Source organism: Terrapene carolina, unplaced genomic scaffold (genome assembly GCF_002925995.2).
Source record: "Terrapene carolina triunguis isolate 2854851 unplaced genomic scaffold, T_m_triunguis-2.0 Scaffold58, whole genome shotgun sequence".
NCBI classification, from domain to species: Eukaryota; Metazoa; Chordata; order Testudines; family Emydidae; genus Terrapene; species Terrapene triunguis.
Window position 1 is genome coordinate 27,762,546 of NW_020664409.1, and position 23,401 is coordinate 27,785,946.

Consider the following 23,401-nt stretch of genomic DNA (forward strand, 5'->3'; position numbering starts at 1 on the left):
GGGCATAAGCTTTCGTGGGTAAAAACCTCACTTCTTCAGATGCGAAGAAGTGAGGTTTTTACCCACAAAAGCTTATGCCCAAATAAATCTGTTAGTCTTTAAGGTGCCACCAGACTCCTTGTTGTGTATGCATAAGTTATTCAAGTGCATAAATTTGTGCAGCACTGGGGCCTTAAACTTTGTCCATGCTATATAGTCAGTCTATCTTGATATATTTCCAGAACAACAATGCTTTATTCCTTGTATTATTGCTCTGGCCTCCTTTTTAATTGTATAGTCTTGTTTATTACTCACCATTGTTCATGATTTCATAGCATATCTATTCAACTGTATATCTGAAATATTACATGTTGTTTTGCTGAAAACAATTACACTTCGTAGTGACTCTTTTTTTTCTTTGTTTGTTTTTATACTTTCCCAATGTCTTTAAAAAATGTCAAATAAAAACATGAGGGGAAAAAGAGACAGTTAAACAACATCCACATGGACAGTGACAAGTAGTCTCTAAAATCTAAACCAATTGTTTGACCGCAATGCAAAACATATGAAAAATAGTTGTAATATATAAAATGGTGATCACGCATACATTTTGGTGATTTAGTCTATACTGGGTAGGACGGGGCCCCAAGAATTGGAAGCTTAGACAAATGCATGTATTTGTATATTCATTTTGATTTATAATGACATTATTCTTAAAATCATCCACTAATTTTTGGTGCTTCTATTTTTGGGTGGCCAATCTGAAAGACATAGAGCCTGATTCTCCTGTGTGGTATAGAGTGTCTCTCTGGGAAAACTGAATACCTTGTACTCCTACTGATTCACTAAGAATTGGGGGTGCCTTCCAGTATGCCTATCAACATTCCATGGCCCAAATCTGGGGTGCGGTGTGTGAAAAAGAGCAAAAATTGAGAGGCACAAAAACTTCATGCAGAAAACTGAAAATGCTATAGGAGTCATGTCATTCTTGTGTTGTAAATAACCAGTTCTATAACCTCAGCTTCATTTCTGATGTAAAGAATTTTCACAAAAATAGTGAGGGGATCTCAGATTTGTGAAGTTCATAGATAACTTTAGGACTAAAATGAGGGACATCTCTTGAAATGATGGATATTTACAGAGGTATGCCTTCCTGGGGGCACTGACCTCAAGAAAACAGCAAATAGAATGGACAGATGATTAAAGTACAGGATGGGGATCAGGAGACCAGGGTTCATTCCTAGCTCTGCTACAGACAGGTCCTTTGTTATGCCATTGACACAGGCCAATGTTATGTTATGCCTTTGTTATGCCAATTTCCTCTGAAATAAGTCCATGCACTGCTTCCCAGTGAGGACTACTTCCATACCAAATTTCAGATTTCAAACCTCAGTTGTTTCAGCTGTTCAAAGAGAGGTCTGCAAAAAAATTTATATACCCCTTAATGTGCTGTGGTTGGAGACTGGTGTGGAGCAATCCAGCATTCACAGAGGTAGGCTTAACCCACTATTCATTAGTGCTGACCAGACAAGTTATTAAAGCTTGTTTCTACAAATGGGCCTAATACTTTGCTTTTACTGGGAGCTTTTCATTTGTAGATCATGAAGTTCTTGACAAAGGTGGACATAAATGAGTAGCTTCTACTTAACAGAAAGCATTGACTGAGCAGAGTCTTGAATCCATTTTTCTGAGAGGCAATGAAGTCTCGTGGACATTGACATTGGAAATCTAGGTTCCAGTTCCCAGATCTGTCTCCAGCTGGTTATGTGACTTTGGAGAAATCATTTATTCTATAGTTTTAAAAAGTATCCCCTGATTTTGGATGCCCGGATTGAGTCATCTCTTCCACAGTTTCAATATGTGATTTTTAAAGGTCCGTAACTGTTAAATCAAACCCATTTTTTCTGGAACTAGGAAAGATGCTGCTCCTCAGTAAGGGCTATTTCCATGACATGTTTCAGCTTTCAACCCCAACTTGCTACAGCTGTAGGGCCACATGACAAAAGGGTCACAAGAATTTAATGTCTTAAAAGAAAGGTAAACCTTTTTCTACTCTCCTCGTATTCAAAAATGGCCCAACCATTTTTAATCAAACTTTGAAAAAACAAAATTCACATTCAGGCAGAGACAAAGCCTGAAAAATTTCAGCCCAAAACATATCAGAAAGTCATCAGCAAGTGAAAACAGGGGGTTCTTATGGAAATCATTATGCAGTCTTAACTACAGAAGATCATGACAAACACTCACTAATTCAATATTTCTTTCAACCTCTGGTTTATGAATGTTTGTGAGGCCATCATTTGAGTTGAAATAATTAAAACACTGGTGCATCTAAAGTTCATTAAATGCAGATACAGTCTGTAACAATTTCTTACTGTGCGTGGTATTTCCAAACAGATGTTTTATTTTACTTTTACAAAATCATGCTGTGTAATCTTGTGACACAATCTACAGTTTGAAATAAAAGGATTTGGCTCTGATACACATATAGAGATAGGTATATTTAATATTTCTCTTCTTCATGTGCATAGCATGTCAGTGTAAAAACACACGAAAATATAATCTAACCAGCATTATAAACTCAAACAAAACAAAACTAGGTATTCTTCAGCTGTAACCATTTACCAAGTGTCCTTCGTCAGCAGATAAATATGTCTCTATAAATATCCTTATCAAACTTTACTTGCCAGCACATCTCTAAAAGCTTTCATTGTTATCATATCGCTAAGAGCATTACATCATTGTGTCAATTTGATGAAACAGTTTTTTACTACTTTTTTAATTACATGTTTATTTCTTTTTAATTTTCTCTGTTCTGTCCAGCTACTTTAGACTAATCCATGGCTAAGCCATGGCTTTGGCAAGTTCAGCCACAAGTCACTGGACAAAATGCAGGAATTACTGGGATAGAATTATATGGCCTGGTTATGCAAGAGGTCAGGCTAGATCATGGGTTTTCAATCTGGAATCATGACCACACTTCATTCATTATGAATGAACAGTGGAAGGGGTCCCCCCCTCCAAAAAAAATGTGTTTTTGTAACATGGGGTGATGGTATGAAAAAGATTGAGAACCACTAGACTAGATGGTCACAAGGGCCTTCTGGTCTTAAAATCTATTAATCTACGTATTTTAAAATGCAGCTTCGAACCCGCAAGTATGATGGAGCTTCTCTACACTCCTCCAAGGATCTCATCCAAAGCCCACTGAAGTCAATGGCAAGATGCCTACTGCCTTCAATGGGCTTTGGATCAGGCCCCAGTGAGCTGTTCTGTCCCCCCGGAGGATACACCACCTCTGCAGGTGGCTGGCTGAAACCCTGAAGAATGAGCCCATAGGCACACAAGATGTAAACTGGAAGTGAGACCCAGGCCTGCTAAGTCCTAACCTCCTCTAACACAAGCAACCCCATCATACAATCGCACGCGTACATTTGTCCAGCTCTCTCATGAAACTAAGTAAGTTGTTTGCCCCCACAACTCCTATTGGGAAGTTGTTCAAGAACCTCATCTATCTGATGGTTAGAACCCTTCTTGTAATTTCCAGTCTGAATTTGTTCATGACCAGATTATATCCATTTTTGCTTGTGCTAACGTTGTCCTTTATCTTAAATAGCTCTTCACCCTTCCTGGTGTTTATCCCCTAATGTATTTATAGACAGCAATCATATCATATCCCCTCTCAGCCTTCTTTTTGCTAGCCTAAACAAACCAAGTTCTTATAGTCTCCCCTCATAAGATAGACTCTTCATTCCCCTGATCATCCTAGTAGCTCGTCTCTGCAGCTGCTCCAGATTAAATTCATCTTTCTGGAACCTCTTCTTGTTGCAGATAAAATCAAGAATATTTCTTTGCTGTTCCAATAAATTATACCAGCTCAAAAGTTTCTACAACAGCTTCAGACAGAAAATAAATCTCCCTTTTTTGTGTTTATTATCCCATTATTTTACCTCCAAAATGTTACTTTCATTTGATGTAATTTTAACTCTTACATAAGTAATACCTTTCAGCTGAGGTTCTGAAAGTGTTTTATAAAAGTTAAGCCCCCCGTGAGGTTTTATGCCTCCATTATACTGATTAAACTGAGGCCTAGCAGGATTAAGGGCGTCACCCAAAGTTATACCAGTTGATGATTAAGCTGGTAGTGGAAACTGGGAGTCCCAAGTCTCAGCTGTTTGATGTGACCATTAGATTGTATTGATGTGGGAAAGACAGACATCTTGGACTCTCACAAGAAAATGCTCCAGACCAAAGTAATCACTGGCATAAGGGGGTGTAACTCCACTGAAGTGAAGCCAGGGGTGAATTGGGCAGCTCATCTTCAAAGAAATAGAATTTAATGTATTCTTTGCATTTTGCCTTCAAGAATATTAACCATATGCTGGTGAGAATGGGAGTCCAAGCATATTTATGCGATGCAAGTTTCAACATGCAAATTTACCTATTTCTCACCATTTATTTAAGTTGTTTGCATTCATATTCATAAAGAGCCACCAGATGGTTTGTTACCAGCTATGGACACAATCCTGCTTCCATTGAAGCCAATGGAATGGTAAAACTCCTATTGACTACAATAAAACAGGATTGGGCCATAAACCTGGAAGAAACCTTAATCAATTTAATTAATGAAAGAGGTGTGCATGGAACCTGAAGGAGTGAATAAAGGAAGTAAGAAGTGAGTTTATCATCCATACCTGACCTGACAGGAGAATTATGACCATTTGTTTAAGAATTGCGCACCTCCATTCCTGAGACATGAGCTACCATGGATGGCACATCCTAAATCATATGCAGTACTTACACAGAGTATACTTCATAAATGAATAAGAATTGCATGGCTATAAAGAGTCCAATCCTACGTTCTTTGAGCACCCAGAACCTGCACTGAAGACAGGATTTGGGGAGCACAAGGACAGTAACAAACTCAGTTCCTGTAAACAGAAAAAGAAGAATGATGATATATTGGTAATGTGTGACCACCGGGGCGACTATGTTTTTTGCCACCCCAAGCACGGTAGTCAGGCGGCTTTCAGCGGCGCACCTGCGGGCGGTCCGCTGGTCACGCCGATTCGGCGGCATGCCTGCGGGAGGTCCGACGGTCCCGCGCCTTCAGCGTCCCCGCTACCGAATTGCCACCAAAACCGCGGGACCGGGGGACCTCCCGCAGGCATGCCCCTGAAGGCAGCCTGACTGCCACCCTCACAGGGACTGGCAGGCTGCCCCCCGCGGCTTGCCACCCCAGGCACGTGCTTGCTGCGCTGGTGCCTGGAGCCGCCGCTGATGACCACAAAAGCATGTAAACTGCTAGCATGCATTTTTTAGAGTTCTTGATTTCAAGAGAGAAAGAATAAATTCCATGTTTTGTCAAAATATGTAAGTGTTTTATATCCTCCAGTCATATTGCAAAATACTAGGAATACAGCATAGTTAGAGTAAGAGGGTCAGTGTTCATGTTACCACAGAACTACAAAAACAATCTATCACTGTTAACTCTGACACTCTGACATCACTCCTTCCAAATCTGCAAGAGTAAATAAAATAAAATGGCTCATTTCATAATATGAAAACAATCAGCAGTCTGCATCTTCTTTTAATTGACAATAGTGGAAACCTATATGGAACTCTATTTTGGTAGATAAAAATATTGCACAAAGTCAGCCACATGTTCTTGTGGTTCTAAGACTTTCTGTGTAGACTCCTTAGTTGAGGCAAATTACTACCAAATGTACTTGTTCTTTATCAAACATATTGAGAAAAGGTTTCCTAACAACGCAATAGGCTGCAATGGATATTTTTAGTAACATGATAGTTTTCAGATCACCCATATATCTGCCAGTGATAAGCCACACACAAGAATGGCTATAATTGTAGCTGCTGAAAGTATCCAAACAAATATTTATCTAGGCTCTGTGTGTGTGCGTGTTTGATAGAGAAAAGAGGGGTACAAAGGTCAATGTTCCTTTGAGGTCCCATGTGTGATACATGTCCTTGATCAATTATTTCTCTATTTTTTTTCTATTAGTCTTTCCAGAGTAAAGTATCACACACACACTTCAGGGAATCCACACAATACTATGGAAGTGCTAATAGATCATTTGTTCCCAGATGCTTTGGTAACCATAAAGGGCCATATGTTCCCCACCACTGCAGATCATAAAGGGCAGCAAAGAGAGGTGGAAATTGAGCCGGAGATCGGAATGGAGAGGTTAGGCCATTAAAATCCCCCATGGGGCAACTGCATCACCACAGAATCAATGCATGATTCAGAATACACATGTTTTGGATAGAGGGCAGCTAGCCAGAAGAGGGTAAACTGTGGGGCACCCACTCTGAGCTGCATGCTCCTATGAAAACTTTCTCTCATCTACACAACAAAATGCTGTGTAAATTTTTGCTTCCAGTGGTTGGTTTCCACTCCCACTGTCAGAGGGAAAGGTAATTCACTACCATGACAGGGGAACCTGTAGCAGTAGAGCCATCCACCTGTCCATGCTCCTGCGTGTGGTGAGGCCAGGAGAGCACATAGAGGGACTACCTTTTCATGGGGATGACCCAAAACCTGGGATTCCTCATGGATCCTCAAACTTCATGCAGCTGGCAGGTCACGTCCCTTATACTTTCTACCTCACCATTAATCCTTCCCACAACAGAGGAAAAAGTAGAACAGCTTTCTTGATATATTGTACTCTATGTATTTTAATGTACGTGTGACTGTAAGGTTGTCCCTTCTACCCAAAAATTTGCATCAGGGGAAGACGTGGGGCCTAATTCTCCATGCACCTGCCACACAACATAAAAGGCCATATAGCAGGCTGAACTGGGTCCCAGGGAATATCTGGTGGTCTAGGGGGTTTCCCTGCTTGGCACAGTGGCCATGAAACAACTCTACGTCACCACTGAGAAGCCCCCATTGTAGGGATATATTGCAGGCAAAGAGGTGGAGGGAGAGGTCATGGCGAGAGTGCGTTGTGATCCAGCTATTCTCAACTGTCAGAGTACGTTTTGTGGGGAGTGTGAATTAAACTGAGCCTGAGGCTTTATGAGAGACAGGGTGGGTGAGGTAATATCTTTTATTGGACTGACTTCTGTTGGTGAGGAGACAAGGATGGGGGCTTACCCAGAGCTCTTCCTCAAGTCTGGGAAATGTACTCAGTGTGTCACAGCTAAATATAAGGTGGAACAGATTGTTTAGCATAAGTTGTTAACACATATTTCAAGGGAACATTCAAGGTGAAGTGGGCCATTAACACCTTTCTAGTCACGGGGTGGCGGGGGGAGAGGAGAAAACAAAATCTGGGGTGGGGGAAAGTGGGTTATAGATTGTTGCAATAATTCATACACCCAATGTGTCTATTCAGTTCATGATGTTTAGTGTCTAACATAGTTATGAATTTAAGCCTCCAAGCTTGCCTTTTGAAGGTGTTGTGCAGGTTTACTTTGAAGATGTGAACTGACAGGTCAGCTATAGAATGATTGCTTTGTGATAGGTGATAGGGTACTTTTGTCTTTTATCATTTTTCTGTGTGAGTTCATTTGAGAGCATAGTGATTCTGTCATTTCATCCAAATAGTTGTTATTGGGGCATTGAGTGCACTGGGTGAGGTACACCACATTTTGTGATAGGCATATGTAGGACCCATGAATCTTGTAAGATGTGTTGTGGGGTATGTTGATCATTGTAGCAGTGGAAATATGTCTGCAGGTTTTGCATCTGTGGGTCTGGTGCAGCTTTGAGATGTTACGTCTTGGTCTGTGGGGAGCTTACTTCTGATGATGAGCTTGGAGAGGTTGGGGGGTTGTCTGATGGCCAGACGAGGGGGTTCAGGAAGGATTTCTTTCAGGGTCTAGTCTGCATCAAGTCTTGGTTGTAATTATTTAATGATACCCCATATGAGTTCTAGTATGGGGTAGTAGGTGACAATTAGGGATGTGCAGTCAGAAAGGATTTTATTTCTGTATTGAAGCAGGTTCTCTTGGGGTATTCAGGTGTCCCATTCCATGATGCAATCTACTTCTCTGGTGGAGTATCCTTGCTTGGTGAAGGCAGTTTTAAGTGTGTTATGGTATGTATCCTGGACTTTCTCCTCCGAGCACATTCTGTGGTATCTGAGTGCCTGGCTGTAGACATAGGCATCAACTCCGTGGGTGCTCGGGACTGGAGCACCCATGGGGAAAAATTGGTGGGTGCTCTGCACCCACTGGCAGCCAAGCTCCCCTCTCCACCCGCCTGCCTCACCTCACCTCTGCCTCCTCCCCTGAGCGTGCCGCATCCCCGCTTGCCGCCGCAAAACAGCTGTTTCACGGCTTAACAAGCTCCAGGAGGGAGGGGGGAGGAGCGGGAACGCGGCGCACTCAGGGGAGGAGGCGGGGAAAAGGCAGGGCCGGGGCAGGGATTTGGGGAAGGGATTGGAATAGGGGCAGGGAGGGGGTGGGGTTGGGGTGGGGACTTTGGGGCAGGGGTTGGAATGGGGGAAGGGCTGAGGGCAGAGGGGGGTCGAGCACCCACCAGTGCCAGCAGAAGTCGGTGCCTATGGCTGTAGATAACATATTTCTTGGTGTGTTTGGGGTGGTTACTGAATCTGTGAAGGTAGGTGTGATGATCCAGGTGTTTCTTGTATATAGTTGTCTGTAGAGTTCCATTGTTAAAGCCAATTGTGGTGTCCAGGAAGTAGATGTTAAAGTGTAATGTAAATATTCCAGAGAGAGTTTAATGGATGGGTGCATGGTTTCTGAAGTTGTGGTGGAAATCTATGAGGGAGTTTTGGTCATCTGTCCAGAGGATGAAAATATAATCTATGTCTCTCAAGTATATCATTGATTTTGTGGTGATTTGTCCAGAAATTCTTCCTCAAGGTGGCCCAGGAAGAGATTGGCATATTAGGGAGCCATCCTAGTACCCATGGCTGTTCCCATAGTTTGGACAGAGTATTTGTTGTTGAATGTAAAATTGTTATGGGTGAGGATGAAATGGATGAGTTTGGGTTGTCTCTCTGGGGATTGTCCATTGTCCTGTAGATATCTGAGGAAGGCAGCAATGCCATCATTGTGAGGGATGTTGGGTGTAGGGAAGTGACTTTCATGGGGGGAAGGATGGTGTTCTGAGGAAGGATTTTCTGGGACTAACAGGCTACAATAACACTGCAGACAATACCGGAGGTTTTATGTCAGGGACCAGACAGGTCCCCAGACCACCCTGAATTCAGGAAGCACAGAAGTATCTTGAAACCACCTTTGCTGCTCCTGCAACCACCTGTTCTTGTACCAAGCATAGGAATAGAGAGAGAGAGAAGCAAGCCCTGGCCCCTAGGATTCAGCTGGCCATTTTTCTTTTCTGTGTCTACATTTATGTTCTTGGGGCTGAGCGGGGGCAGCACGCAGAGATGCCTGGCCATGCCTCTACCTAGGAGAAGCAGGGACATGTCGCCGCTTGCGGGGAACCGCCCAAGGTGAGTGCCGCCCAGAGCCAGCACCCCGAGCCCCCTCCCACACCCCAACCCCCTGCCCCGAGCCCCCTCCCACACCCAAACTTCCTCCCAGACCCCATGCCATGCACCCCCTTCCGCATCCCAATCCCCAGCCCTGAGCCCCCTCCCACACCCAAACTCCCTCCCGCTTAGTTAACTGGAATTTTTTACTTACTGGCACCCCCCATTCCCACAACATGCCGGATAACAAAGCTTTTACTGTAATGCCTTTTTATGTGTGGGTGCACTCCCTCTTACAGGTCAGGGCAACTGCATCTGTATTTCCCCTCAGTGGTTCAGCAAAGGTACCCACTCCCAGGCTTCCAGCTCCTCAACTGTTGCCTCTCTTGGGTGAAGACCTGTGTCTCACTCCTTGACCAGTGTATGTCCAGGCTGCCAAGGGTGTTTTCTTTTTCTGAAATAGATGATGTGGTGTTTAGCCATGATTTCCTTATGGGAAAATATTTGAGAAAATTGATTTGTGCATGAACATGCAATGGTAGAAAACACCTACAGCTTCTTGTCTACAAAAGGGGCCCAGAGGAGGCCAACACAGCCCTACAACTGGGCTGGGATGTGCTGATTCAGCACTTTCTTACTGCAGACTCCACTGCAGGGTCTGCTTCAGAGATCCCCTGATGGAATGTAGCCCTCTTCTGGCTAACTCCTGGGGAGGGTGGAAGTAACGCTCCTTGCATCTCTAAGGAGTCGCTCTTTTCTATAGCACAAGGGGTCTTGCTGACATAAGGAGGTTCAAATTGCCACGCGCTGTGCAAAATAATGTGCTGCAGAGTTTGACCAACCAGAAGAAAGATAATGAGCAGAGATGCATGGAGGATGGAAATTTGGCTTTGTGAAGCATTTTGAGATTTTGACATTTGTTTTCATTCTGTTTCAGGATGACACCCAAAAACTTAAAAGTTCTCCACTAGAGAATTTTTGTAAATCATTTTGGGTCAATTGAAATGTTTTGTTGCATCAAAATGTTTCAATTTTGACTTTTTTACGCAAAAATGGAGTATAATATATATAACCCTTCTGCCCCTCTGAGTTGGCAGCAACAAGGGCTGGGTTCAGTATCTAGGGGTTCCGTTTCAATAACGCAATGCAAAACTGGCTCGAGCCCCCACCCAGTGACCTGGGACAATTACATACCACCCCCTGGGTGCCTCTAGGAGGCAATACTTCCCCTCTCGCAAGCACGGAGTCTGAGTGTAGCAAAAGCCTTTTAATAAAGGAGGGAAACAATGCAGCATTATGTTGGGGAAACACCACAAACAGGATTCATAACACAAACCATGAGCAAAAGACCCACCTCCAAGTAAATTTGGCAGCGTCCTTTTCCCCTCAGGGTCTTAAGTCCAATCACCCCAAAGTTCAACAACCCCAAAGTCTCTGTCCCTGGTCAGTGCCGCCCCAGAGTTCAAAAGTTTATCTGCAGAGTTTTACACACACACCCCAGCCTGGGCAGAAATGGGGGGGGGCACATGGGATGCTAAGGGGCACCTTACATGGTCCGAGGCCGACTGCCCCACCTCTCTGTGGAGTTCTGCTGCAGCCTTTACCACGAATGGCTTCGCTCTACCAGCCGCACCACACCGCTCCGCTCCTCCAGCCGTCCCCACAAACTGCTCAGCTCTGCCAGCCGCTCCACTCCACCAGCCGTCCCATGAACCACTCCAGCTGCCCCCGCAAATGGCTCAGCTCCGCTCTGCTCGCTGTTCCATGGGCTGCTCCAACCGTCCCACAAACCGCTTGGCTCTGCCAGCTGCTTAGCAATATATCTTCAGGCTCCCCCACTGGTTAACACAGCACTCAGTGATCTCAGCTCAGCAAGTTTAGCTCTTTTAGTGATTTCAGCTCTTAGTGAGTTCAGCTTGTAGTAGGGGAGCCCCAGTACTGGTGCACCATTGGTCCAAAGTGAATTCAGTTCAGCAACTTCTAGCTAGACTCCTAATGGAAGCAAACTTAGCACTGCTATTCAACAGTGGGGAGGGAGAGAGGGGCAGGGTAGTCAATTGGTGTTCCAGGCCCTCAAAAGGGGCCCATATCATCAGGTACACATCCCTGTCCCCAACCTCTCTCAATTCACTGGGTTTTGTAACCTATGCCCCTTGTCTAGCGAGTGCTACTTAGTTACTGGTGACTCCCTCTGTCATACAACAGTTCCACTGGCCTTGATTCACAGAATTAGGGTAACAACACTTTATTCTTCCTGCCCCAATAACAGAGAAACTGGGGATCCCACACCAGCCAAAGTAACCACTTTCAGTTGTTGTTGGCCCAGGCTAGGAGGGTGGGTGTGCCTATGCAAACAAGATCAACCCCTGAAGTTCTTTTCCACCCTCGCCATAATTCACCACTAGATGTCAGGGTAGAGCTTATCCTGACTCTGCTTACATCTATAATAGAGAAAATGTACAGATTTTGAAACAAAAAGTCATTTCTAACCAGAAAACCTAAATGTTTCATTCCAAAAATGTTGAAATGTTTTGACATAGTCAGAACTTTTTCCCCTCATTTTTTTCCTAAACATTTTGGTGAAATTGACACGATTTCAAAAAGTGTTTCAATGTTGACATAACTGCATTTCTGCTGGAAAATGGTTTCATCAATTTTTTTCCAACCAGGTATAAAAATAAGTAATATCGACCACAAACACACTGCTAGAGACAGGTGAACAAGTGTACATCAGAGTTCTTGGAAGTTTGGTAACTGACAGATGGTAGGAATGATGGTCCAATGGTTAGGGGCACTAGTCTAGGACTTCAGAGACTTCTGTTCATTTCTCTGTTGTGCTGAAGACTTCCTTTGCCAAGTCGCTTAGGGTTTGTAAGCTCATGTAGACATACCAAAGCTAGTTTCATGCTTGCTAGTACACAATAGTGTGGACTGTACAAACCCACCCAGAACCCTGGGTAATTACTCAGTCAGCTTGCCTGCTGCGTGGTAACTGAGCTAGATAGATTAAAGCTAGCTTGCGTGTGTCTACATCAACAGCACCCTGTGATTAGAGTGTAGACATACACTTGGGGCTTGTCTTCATGTGCAACACTGCAAGGGAGAAGCTCTCCTGTCAGCATAGTTAATCCACCTCCCTGAGTGGCGGGAGCTATGTTGACGGGAGAAGCTCTCCCATCGACATAGCGCTGTCTACACTGGGTGGTAGGTGGATTTTTCACACCCCTGAGCAACGTAATTATACCAATTTAAGTGTGTAGTGTAGACCTGGCCTTAGTCTCGTTGTACCTCAGGTCTGTACTTTCCTACCTCACAGAGATGGTGTGAGGATAAATGTGTTAAAGACTCTGAGGTGCTCAGAAATGGTAGTGACTTGGAGGGTGAACCATAGTCCTTGAAATAGGATATTGGGTTCATGGACTTGCATATGTGTGCAGACAAAACAAGTTACACTAAAAAAATACCCAGACACTGTGTCACTGATTTTTCCTTCAACGGGAAAACAACCTACAAGGCCTGTTACTGCTCACCAGATCGATGACAATACTATGTCCAGTTGAAATTACAGAGGGATTTATGCTGATGGAATGTCCTGGAATGGAACTTGGCTAGGACAACAGCTTGAGTGTGAACAGCACTGCATATGTGTTTAAATTGTTCCAGAAGCTTTCTTTGTCTTCAGTAATGGAAACAGCCATTTTTCCAGTTGCATAATTCTGCAGAAATATAAGTTATATGCACAGCAGTTTTTCCCAGACTGAGACCCATTTTCAATTGTTGCTTTGTATTTTTGGTCACAACATCAGAAAATCAATGTAAAACCAGTAGAAGATGATGGAATCAATACCTTTATAGGCATTTTTACCACACTCGTCTTCATAATATTTGACTACCATAAATGAATGAATGAATTAATGAATATATGAAATCAGCGGTAACATTGGAGATGGTTAAAATGACTGCTGCACATACTGGATTAGAAGATACCTTTGGTCTCAGTTTTCCTTGCTTCCAGCTTATTGCTGTTAGCACACAACACGCACCATCTGGTCCACCTGGCATTCCTAACAACCTCAAGTAGGGCCTGATCCAGCTCTCATTGCAGTCAATGGAAAGACCTCCATTGAGTTCACTGGGAGTTGAATCAGAGCCTTAGAGCTTTACTTGCAGTGGCAGTACCCTGCAAATTGTCAGGGCCCAAGGTTAAGTGATTTCAAACAAAGCGGTTTCACTTCAACGCTGAACAACCATAGGAACATTTTAAATACACCTCTACCCCAATATAACGCAACCCGATATAACACGAATTTGGATATAATGCAGTAAAACAGCGCTCTGGGGGGACGGGGCTGCGCGCTCTGGCAGATCAGAGCAAGTTTGATATAACGCGGTTTCACCTATAACCCGGTAAGATTTTTTGGCTTCCGAGGACAGCAGTATATCAGGGTAGAGGTGTACTAGAAACAAATGAAGATGTGGGGTAGAGGGAGCTTTTGGCTTTGGCTTGTTTTTTTGGCCAGGATTGTTTTTTAATTCTGCAGGAGTCTTCTCTTTTCCTCTTATTGATTTATAGTCTTTCTTCCATCTCATTTTCATTCTCCCAAGTCCCCTGCAAGGTCTGAAAAACTATTTTCCAACACTGCTTCTCACTCTCTCCTCCAGCAGGAGAAGCTGGGATGTGAGTGTCCTACTGGTAAAAATCAGAACTTGCATCCTAACCCTGGTTGAATCTATATTTTCCATACCTGGTGATTTGTGTACCAAAATTGTTGCTAAGTAGCAGTGTTTCAGAGTGTGTGTGTGTACTGTGGCTTACAAAACTTAAAGCTCAATGTTAAATCATGCTTTTTCAGAATAGTGGTTAACAAGCAAAGGGGAGCAAGAATAGCTCATGTGGTCACCTGTACCACCTCACAGACCCAGGACACAGTCAGTAAGACCCGTAAGCAGGAAAAGATAGTATTAACTTGTGTGGTATATTTGGTGACTTAAAACTCAGCTAAGGCCAGATTTTGCTCTTATTAAAATAATCATAAAACTCCATTGAATTCACTGGGTGCAAAATCAAGTCCCTAGTGGGTTTGCAAATAGCTGAAAGAGAAATCAGTGGTAATAGAAATATTTTGTGTAGGTTTGTGCACCTGACAGCTAGAGAATGTTACCCAAGGGTTTGTCAGTCACTTTTGTTGCCAAGGACATTTTAAAAAATCACCAATGTATGTGTCTTATTCTAAAAATATAACATTTAGTTCTTTTCTGAAGATAGCTGAAATCAAAATCAGCAAAAACAGTACTGTGAGCCTGGCTGAGAAACCCTGCTACACTGTGGATACACTGTAGCTTTTCAGCCACATTTGTATGGAGAAATAAAGCAATTGTGACTTGTTCTACACTGTAAAACTGTGTAATTTCCCCCTCAAATAGCCAAAGCAAGATGTAATACAATGCATTTTTCTATGTATCAGACAGAACCTAGACTTGTTTTGAGCATTCTAACTAGAACTGAACAAATAGTAGGAAAACTTTTCCATAAATATTCATTCAAATTCAAAACAATTTCAATTTGACTGTGTTCACAACTCTTTTGTGTTCACTTTCTGCAAACATTTGAGTGCTGAAGCTTGATTCACAAAAATCCTAATGCAAAGTGAATTTAAGGGTGAATGTTCAGCTAAAGCCTGATCCAAAACCCACTGAAGTCAAAGGAAAGACTCACGCCGATTTTAATGGGCTTTGGATCAGGCCCATAGTCATTAAAAGCCAACTTGGAATGATATATTTAATTGTAAGATTTGTAATTCAACTGTGTTGTTTAGTCACATAAAGAATCCAATCAGAAAACACTGTGTAAGTTTTAGATACTCATTATGAATTCTTTATGAATAATCTGCAGATTAAGAATTATTAACTGAAAAAATTCAAAACTAATTTCAAGTAATGAATAAATTCAAGAATTTGACAATCTTTTCATGGCCAATTCACAAACAGAAATATTATAGATAAATTATTTGTCAGAAACTATTGGCTCAGGTCTCCTTCTAATAAATCTTTACATCCTGCTCTTTTCAAACTACATTTGTTATTCAAAACAGTATTTTTCTTTTTAAAAAATTTAATTAGCCATTAGCAGATCATAGTACAGTATATGGCATTGGCAGAGCATTACTGAGCTCAAGACTAATGTCCTATCCTTCCCAAAAAAACTACAGTGTCTATATTCTCCCAACCTTCCTTTCTCTTCCAATATGTTTTTTTTTAAAATACCCCTCATGGTGAGATTGGCATTGGCTGCCAGCCAGCTAGCCTGAACTTTAGCTTGACAAGTGTGATGCTGATATGCTTAGTTCTTTGAAGAGTCACACTACAAGTCCAATCAGTTGGCTTTTTCCTCACCTTAATTCTTTTGCACACAGAGCTCCAGCCCTAAAATGCATCCCCTGCAAAATTATTATTCAAAATGGCTGCTGGCATACTCAAACTTCAGCTGACCTCCTTACTTCCTTCTTTAAATGTTTCTGATCCCATGCTATTTATAAGAAACACAACCAAGAGCTGGATTTCAAGAAGATTATAAATAAAATAAATTAATGGAGATATCCCATCTCCTAGAACTGGAAGGGACCTTGAAAGGTCATTGAGTCCAGCCCCCTGCCTTCACTAGCAGGACCAAGTACTGATTTTGCCCCAGATCCCTAAGTGGCCCCCTCAAGGATTGAACTCACAACCCTGGGTTTAGCAGGCCAATGCTCAAACCACTGAGCTATCCCTCCCTCCCCACACTTACATTACGTATGTGTTTAGGCATATATCCTGCATCAGGGAATCAGAAACCGGACAATGGGAGCTGCAGGGGTGGTGCTTGCAGGTGTGGGCAGCGCATGGAGAGTCACTGCTCCCCTCCCCCCAAGGGACACACAGAGACGTGCCAGCAGCTGCCGGCCGCAGCCGCTTCCAGGAGCAGCATGGGGCCACGGCATGCAGGCAGCCTGCCTGAGCCCTGTTGCGCCGCCGGCCGGGAACCACCTGTGGTAAGCGCCTCCCAGCCAGAGCCTGCACCTCACACCCCCTCCCGCACCCCAACTGCCTGTCTCAGGCCAGAACCCCCTCCTGCACCCAAACTCCCTCCCAGACCCTGCATCCCCTCCTGCACCCCAATCTCCTACCCCAGCCTGGAGCTCCCTCCTGCACCCAAACTCCCTTCCAGACCCCAAACCCCGCACTCCATTAATACAGTAGAAATGTGCAGACTGTGACAACTTACCAAAATTCGTGGAGTGGCCCCCCAGCAAAAATTATTGCCCACCCCTGGTCTACAGAGTCACATATCCTTAAAATCACACAAATTTAAAAAGACACATAAAAAGACAAAATACAATCTGTGTTGTTTTTGGAATGTTCTGTAGTGTCTAAGCTCATTAGGTACTGATTTCATTTTATTTCATTACCACATCTGAAACGGCATTGATAGTAAATCACAAATGGAGCCTAATTCACAGAGTTGTTCAATGCAGTAATAAAGCCATTGCTGTTCCTTTTAATTTTTTTACGTAAGTACACATGACCTCCGTGGCAGTATCATTAATAACTAATTCCCAGAAGACACTGTTAACTTGTTGGATGAACTGGTTACTTACTGATGATTTTATCTATTCACTAGTTTGCATTTGATTTTTAAGTGGGTATAGCTTGATTGAATATTCTCATTGGGGGAATTTTATCTGTTACACTCCATGATTGCTAGTCCTTCACTTCTGTTGTAATGACTGAGTCAAGTCTATCTTTCACATTCCAGCCCCAGGCTGTTTTGTCTTGTGACTTGTTGCTTCTTTAAGATGTGGTAATATGCTGGATGAGACAAGGCAGCAACAGTAAGGAGCCTCATTGGGCTCTGAAGTGACATGCATTCATTAAGTGGCAGGAGTAGGTAATTTATACTAGCAGAGCCTTCTCCCACACACTGCATTCTACCACAATCTGTATCTGCGCCAAAGGTGTGTGACTCTTACAATATGGCTTACTCCTAACCTGTGCAACCTGCCCTTAATAATCTTGTCCCCATGTTCGACAGTTGTACATTGTGTTTTATGCACACCATCCTTCTTTTGTACTTATACTATCTCTTTGTCCGCAATGCAGTACCTCGTTGCTCAGAAGGACAGTGATGTCTCATATCATAGCTCATTGTTGGGGTTACATCTGCTCTGTTGGGTGTCGGGTCCTCAGAAACCATAAATGCAGATGATTTTACCATATTTAAATAAACATTGCCTTTTCATTGTTTATTTGATCCTTCCTCACTCACTGAAGTTATCCATTAACTCAATCACAAATCTACAGAGGAAAGAGAACTATTGGTACCTCTTCCTACCAAGGTAGGATTGTTGCTAGCAGTAGTACTACATCCACCATTTCCCCAGTCAAACAGATAGCACCTTCAGAAAAGTTTTCTGGATATTCACCCTAATTTTCTACTTTCTTCATTTAATTCCAATATTTCTAGTTACTCTGTGGTCTGTTCTGTTATCCTAAATTGTTTCTCTCCTCGTTTACATTTTTTAAATATTTGCAGACTTCTGTCCCTCCTCACTTATTGTTTTGACAAACTACACATATTTAGTTCTTTTTGTCTTTTCTCATAAGGCAGCATGGTGTAAAGCAGGGTTTCCAAACACATTCATAGTGTGTACTGCAACATAAATGAGATATCATGCCAAAAATTATCTCTTTTCCCATACAGGATTATGAAGCATCCCTTTGTGGCTACTACAACAATTAATTGAATGTGGAAAAGTTACACTGGGTACATATTTGTATATTTTTAACTGTCTTTAATGTGAGAAGCATGTTCGCCTGTTTAAAAACACACAAAAACAAGTGTTGCTCTTCATTTTATCTCACTTAGCAGGCAATATGGAGGACAGCTAACACCATCTGATCAGTACATCTCCAGTAAGTGCTTTGCAAACCACAGTCCACAGTCTGGGAAACACTTGTGTAAAGGAATGAGCAAGGGTTGAGAATCAGAAACTCCTGAGTTCTAATCTTGACTCTCTGTTAGGGTCTGCCTCAGTTCCCCACCCCGCATGGTAGAAATGGGCATATTAATACTTATACATATCTCACGAGGGTCTTGGAAGGATTAGCTAATTAATGTCTGTACATCCCTTTGAATATATCAAGTACTATGAAAGTGCTAATTGTTACTTAGTTCATCTATACAGAACTCTAACTAGTTATGTTGCTCTCCCCAGAACTCTCTCCAATTTGTCACACATTTCTGGCAATGAGGTGCAGGAACTGAACACAAGGAAAAATGAAAAGAGGAAGTTTCTGGCCAGTGGCTATTACAAAATAAGGCCCTGGATCCTGAAAACACGCATGTACTTAGCCTTAAGCCCCTGAGTAGTTCCACTGATTTCACATGCATAAAGTTAAGCACATGCATAAGTGTTTGCATGACTGGGGCCTAAAGCTAGACTCAAAGCAAAACTAATCAACAACAGACATGGAGGAATGCAAGCAGCAGAATGGAACTCCAAAGAAGGGAGCTTAGACGTTTCTTTTTAGTTAAAAGTTGCCTAATTTACACTGGGATTTCTAACAGTTCCCTCATGTGTATGTTGCCTAAGGCCTTTCAGGCAAAAGTATATACTTGGTTTTTTTATTTTAATCAATATATGTCTTAGACACCCTTGCAGTTCAGGCCTATCTGTATTTTTATACCTGTCTGAAAATGTTATTTATATACAGTAAAGTGAAACACTGCTGGCAAGACTCATTCCTTTCCAGGACAGCTGGTCGAACAGTATTTGCCAATAGTTTGGCTGATTTTGATTTTCCCAGCCAACTGATGAATAACTATTCCCGGTTGTTTTTCCAACTTTACAGATGGTTAGATCCCATTTGCCCGACACATTATTTACAAATACAATATTATTTGTAACTGGCGAATAATTTCCCCTACTATTTCCCATAGTGGTTCCAGGGGCGCTGGAACAATTTGTATAGTGGGTGTGCTGAGAGCCATAGAACCAAACTGCAAACCCTGTATATGATGGAACCGCTTCAAGCCAGGGGGTGCGGCAGCACCCGGAGCACCCCTAGTTCCAGCACCTATGGGTGGTTCCAGGCCTGGATTGCCAGGGGGCAAGGGGACCCCAGCTGAGCCTCACTCCCGCTCCTCTGCCACTGCTCCCCTAGTTCCTTGGAGGAGCTGTGTGCCCCCCTTGCCAGGATCCGGATGGCGATGAGACGAGGCTGGGAGGCAGGAGGGGCACACGCTGATCGCTAGAAGGGGCTAGGCTAGGGGGACAGACTGGCGAGGTGGCCGCGGGCTCACAGTGCCGGCTCGGTAGCCCGCCCCCAAGGGCGGGGTGGGCTGAGGGGGCAGCCGCCAGAAGCGGGCGGGACTGGGAGCCCGCGGCCTCGCGCCCTCTGATCTCCTCTTGTGGCCGGGTGTCCGGTTTCTGGCAGCGCGGAGCCCCGCGGCCTGGCCCCGCCCCCGCCGCGGGAAGGGGGATATGAAGAGGAGCCGCCGCGGCTGCCGCTGCCGAGCGAGCAGACAAGTTGCCGGGGACGGACAGGGGCGCCCGGGAGCCAGCGGACGCCGGGCAGAGCGGCTCCCCCAGGCGTGACAGCCGGAGCGCGCTGCACCTCCCCAGGAGGGAGCACGTCCGCCCCGCGGTGCCCAGCGATGGGACCCACCGTCCCCCCATGAGCGCGGGCGGGCGGCGGGGGCTTGGCGGAGTGGCGGGAGCGCTCCCCCGGCTGGAGGATCCGGCGGCAGCTTCTGCCTGGGCTAGTGCCCCTGCCTGCGGCGCCCCCAGCTCGCCTCCTTCCGAGCCGCTGCTGGCCCCGCGCGGCGCCTCTCCTGCCTGCCTGGCTGTCAGGTCCGCGCTGAAGACGGGACCATTCGCCTGCCACCCACCCACCAGCCCCCAGGGCCGGATTACTGGGAACTGGAGGGAGCCCGAGAAGACGAGGAAGGAGAGGAAATAAGGCGAGAGGAGGAGGCGGTGGAGAGCTGGAAATGTCCCTTCCCTGTTGCAAGCTGGTTAGATACCTGTTCCCAGCCCTGCTCCTGCATGGTGAGTGCCCGAGGGGAGATCCCCCTTGGGGTTAATGTCTATTACAAGACTATTAAAGGCTCCGTTGCCTTCTCCCAGGATGGCTGCAAGGACGGGGAGGCGGTGCAGCATTGTGCTGCTGGCGTCAATACAGGAGTTTAATACGGTGGCGTTTTCCAGGGAGGGGAGTTGTGTGATTCGTTTCCAAGATCAACTCTCAGAAGAGCTCTCTCCCTTCCCCACCCCCTGTAGAATTTCCAAACTATGTCCTGAGAGTGGTTTTTTTTTTTTTTTTTTTTTAAACCAAAACCTAAATTGTGGTCGGTCTCAAGAGCGTTCCAGAGCCTTTGGGTGATTCTTGATGTGGCCAAAAATTGTAGGAGGTTCTGAAGGACCAAGCTAGGCTCATATGGGGAAAAGTTTCATGCATGTTTATGCCCGCCTTTCTTGGAAGTGGATAGTTGGGCCACATGATTAAGTTTTCTTGTTTGTTAGAGAGGAAGTATATTGATATATAAAATCAAAGCATACAATGATTTCATTTACTTTTCTTAAACCCTCATTGCTAAGAATCTTTCTTAATAAAACATTTTGACAAACTTCTACAAACAGGATGACATGGAAGGTGCCCTACCAGTTGCCTATGAAGTTCTTGTTCATTATGTTAATTTAAAATATATGTCTGTACCAGCTCTGGCACTGCATCCCATCTGGGGGCTCAATCCAATGCGGCTTTAAGAGGCTCTGAGTAAAATCCTACCCCTAATGAATTCAACCAGAGCTTTGCTATGAGGTTCAACAGGATTTCACCTGCAGGCTTTTCCTAAGAGCTGTTCTTTGGACTTGGGAGTATTTATTGAGAGAGCTTGGATAACAGAATATGTTAGTACTGGGTTTAGTTCTCCTAATAATTTGATTTAGAACACTAAGGCTCTTTGGATCTGTTATTTTAAAATATGCCCACTTCTGCATTGATACCGCCTAAACATATCACTAGTGTTAAAGTCTTCCAAAACAGCATTGTGGTGGGAGCAGGGTTAATTTTAAGTGATAAGTTAATTTTAAGATGGACCACTTAAATGGTCAAAGCTGGGTGCATAAAGCCACATTTAAGCATCCAATTTTCAGAAGTGTTGAGCACCCTCAAATACCTTTTTAAGAAAATTGAAACTGTGGTGCTCAGCACCAGTGAAAATTAGGCTATTTAATTAGGTGCCTAAATACCTATTTACAGGCCTCCCTTTATGCACCCATGTTTGAAAATTTTGGTGAGATATTCTTCTCAGAGTGTCTCAACCTACTCAGTTACATCAGCATTTTGAGGACTGTACCTAATACTGAAGTATTCTGCAGCATCCAGCCTTCTTCAATAAACTTCCTCAGGTCCTAAAATCTACTTTTAAAAGTAGGTGCCTCTTTCAAGTATACTAAAACTGGGCACCCACTGGATCCAGCCTTAGAATAGGGGACCGGAGTCAGAACTTTAAAGTGCTTCTTAAAATTGCCTGTTTTGGAGTGGGGATTGTCTTTCTTTATGTTTGTAGAGTTTTAAGCTAAACAGACTCAATAAATTTGTGTGTTTTGTTTTTATAGAGAGAGCATTTGCTCACCTCCAAAACATATATAGACTATGTAAACAAGTCTAGTTGAGCCAGACCTGCCTGGATGCCAAGGTGTACCTTAAAACTCTGTGATCTGGGAATCTAAAAGTCAAAATGGAAGGTTTGAAGTTAGAGAGTAAAGAGAGAAGTTATAATTATAGGGTTGACTGCCAGCCTCATCTGCTTGGAATTACAGAGCAGTTTTAAACTTTGGCTGAAAAGAGAAACAAATCAAGGCCAATGATCAGATCAAAATAACAGCTGCCAAAAGAAGACGAAACAGGAAAATCGTCTGTGATACATAACTGAAGATGGGGGAAAAAATAGAAGGAAATATACCTATCAAATACTGTTTAGAAAGAAATAACTTGAAAACTTGTTTGTGAACATATACATATCAGTAACATAGGGACTGAAGTGAAGATTTATTGTGGAAAATTATTGCCCCCTTGGGCTGAGATAGGAACAAACAGTGGGATACAATGTCCAAAGATGTAGTTTAGCCTAATCTAGGTTTTGCCCATTCTATGTTTGATTATAATCTCTAAACATTATAAACGTATTGCACCACCCTGGGGCTTTTTTCAAAGGTCTTTTAGATCACATGACTATCTCCCAGTCAACTGGATTGCGCTTGGAAATCCAAGAGTGAATTAAGTGTGTGTGTGTATAGAAATAAGAATTAAAGCTTTTGCTTTTCCCCTTTTAATTCAAAGTGCTGTTTGTTAATTTAATGGAAGTAAAACTATGTAAATGCAGTACAAGACTCAAGCTCATATTTTCATTGCAACATAACTCCTAATATTGTTGAGTTAACATTATGAAAAACTTGTACTCATTAGTCAAAATGGAACCTGTAGAATGTCAAAAGAGGCTTGCAGCTGGAAGTTGTCCATTATCAGTATTTCTTTGCTTATACGAAAAGCCACAAAAGTTTCAGATGTCAAATGCTGCAAACATTCAGCTCCAGAAAACCTGATTAATCAGAGCTATAGTAAAGTGGATTCAAAACGGCTAATTTGTTTTGCAAATGACTAATTTATGTTACAAATGTGAGGAAATTACTATAGAGTGTTTCTGAATATGTGATTGTTATAGTAATGTATTAACTTTAAAATAATAATTGGTTCCTTATATGAGAACATCCCCCCACTAAAATATTCAGTTTTAATGAAGTTTATTCAGTCAAGACTGTTAGACTTTTCATGGCAGAATTCGTTGTTTATGCAAAACTAAATAAATTAATACATAATTGAAGTGCTCCAATAGTGTCACTGAAATTGGTTGGATAGAAGTATTTTATTTCCTTTCTTGCCTCATTCATTAAAAT

At 43.2% G+C, this 23,401-nt stretch overlaps 1 protein-coding gene across 1 annotated transcript in view; it reads left to right on the forward strand.

Moving 5' to 3' along the window:
• Positions 1–20,186: 20,186 nt before the first annotated feature.
• APCDD1 (APC down-regulated 1) overlaps positions 20,187–23,401 on the forward strand; it is a 32,756-nt gene continuing 29,541 nt past the window's right edge. Inside the window, exon 1 of the mRNA XM_024200838.3 lies at positions 20,187–20,491. Within this exon, the coding sequence (XP_024056606.2) occupies positions 20,434–20,491 (58 nt within the window). The 5' untranslated portion in view covers positions 20,187–20,433. The remainder of the gene's footprint in view (positions 20,492–23,401) is intronic.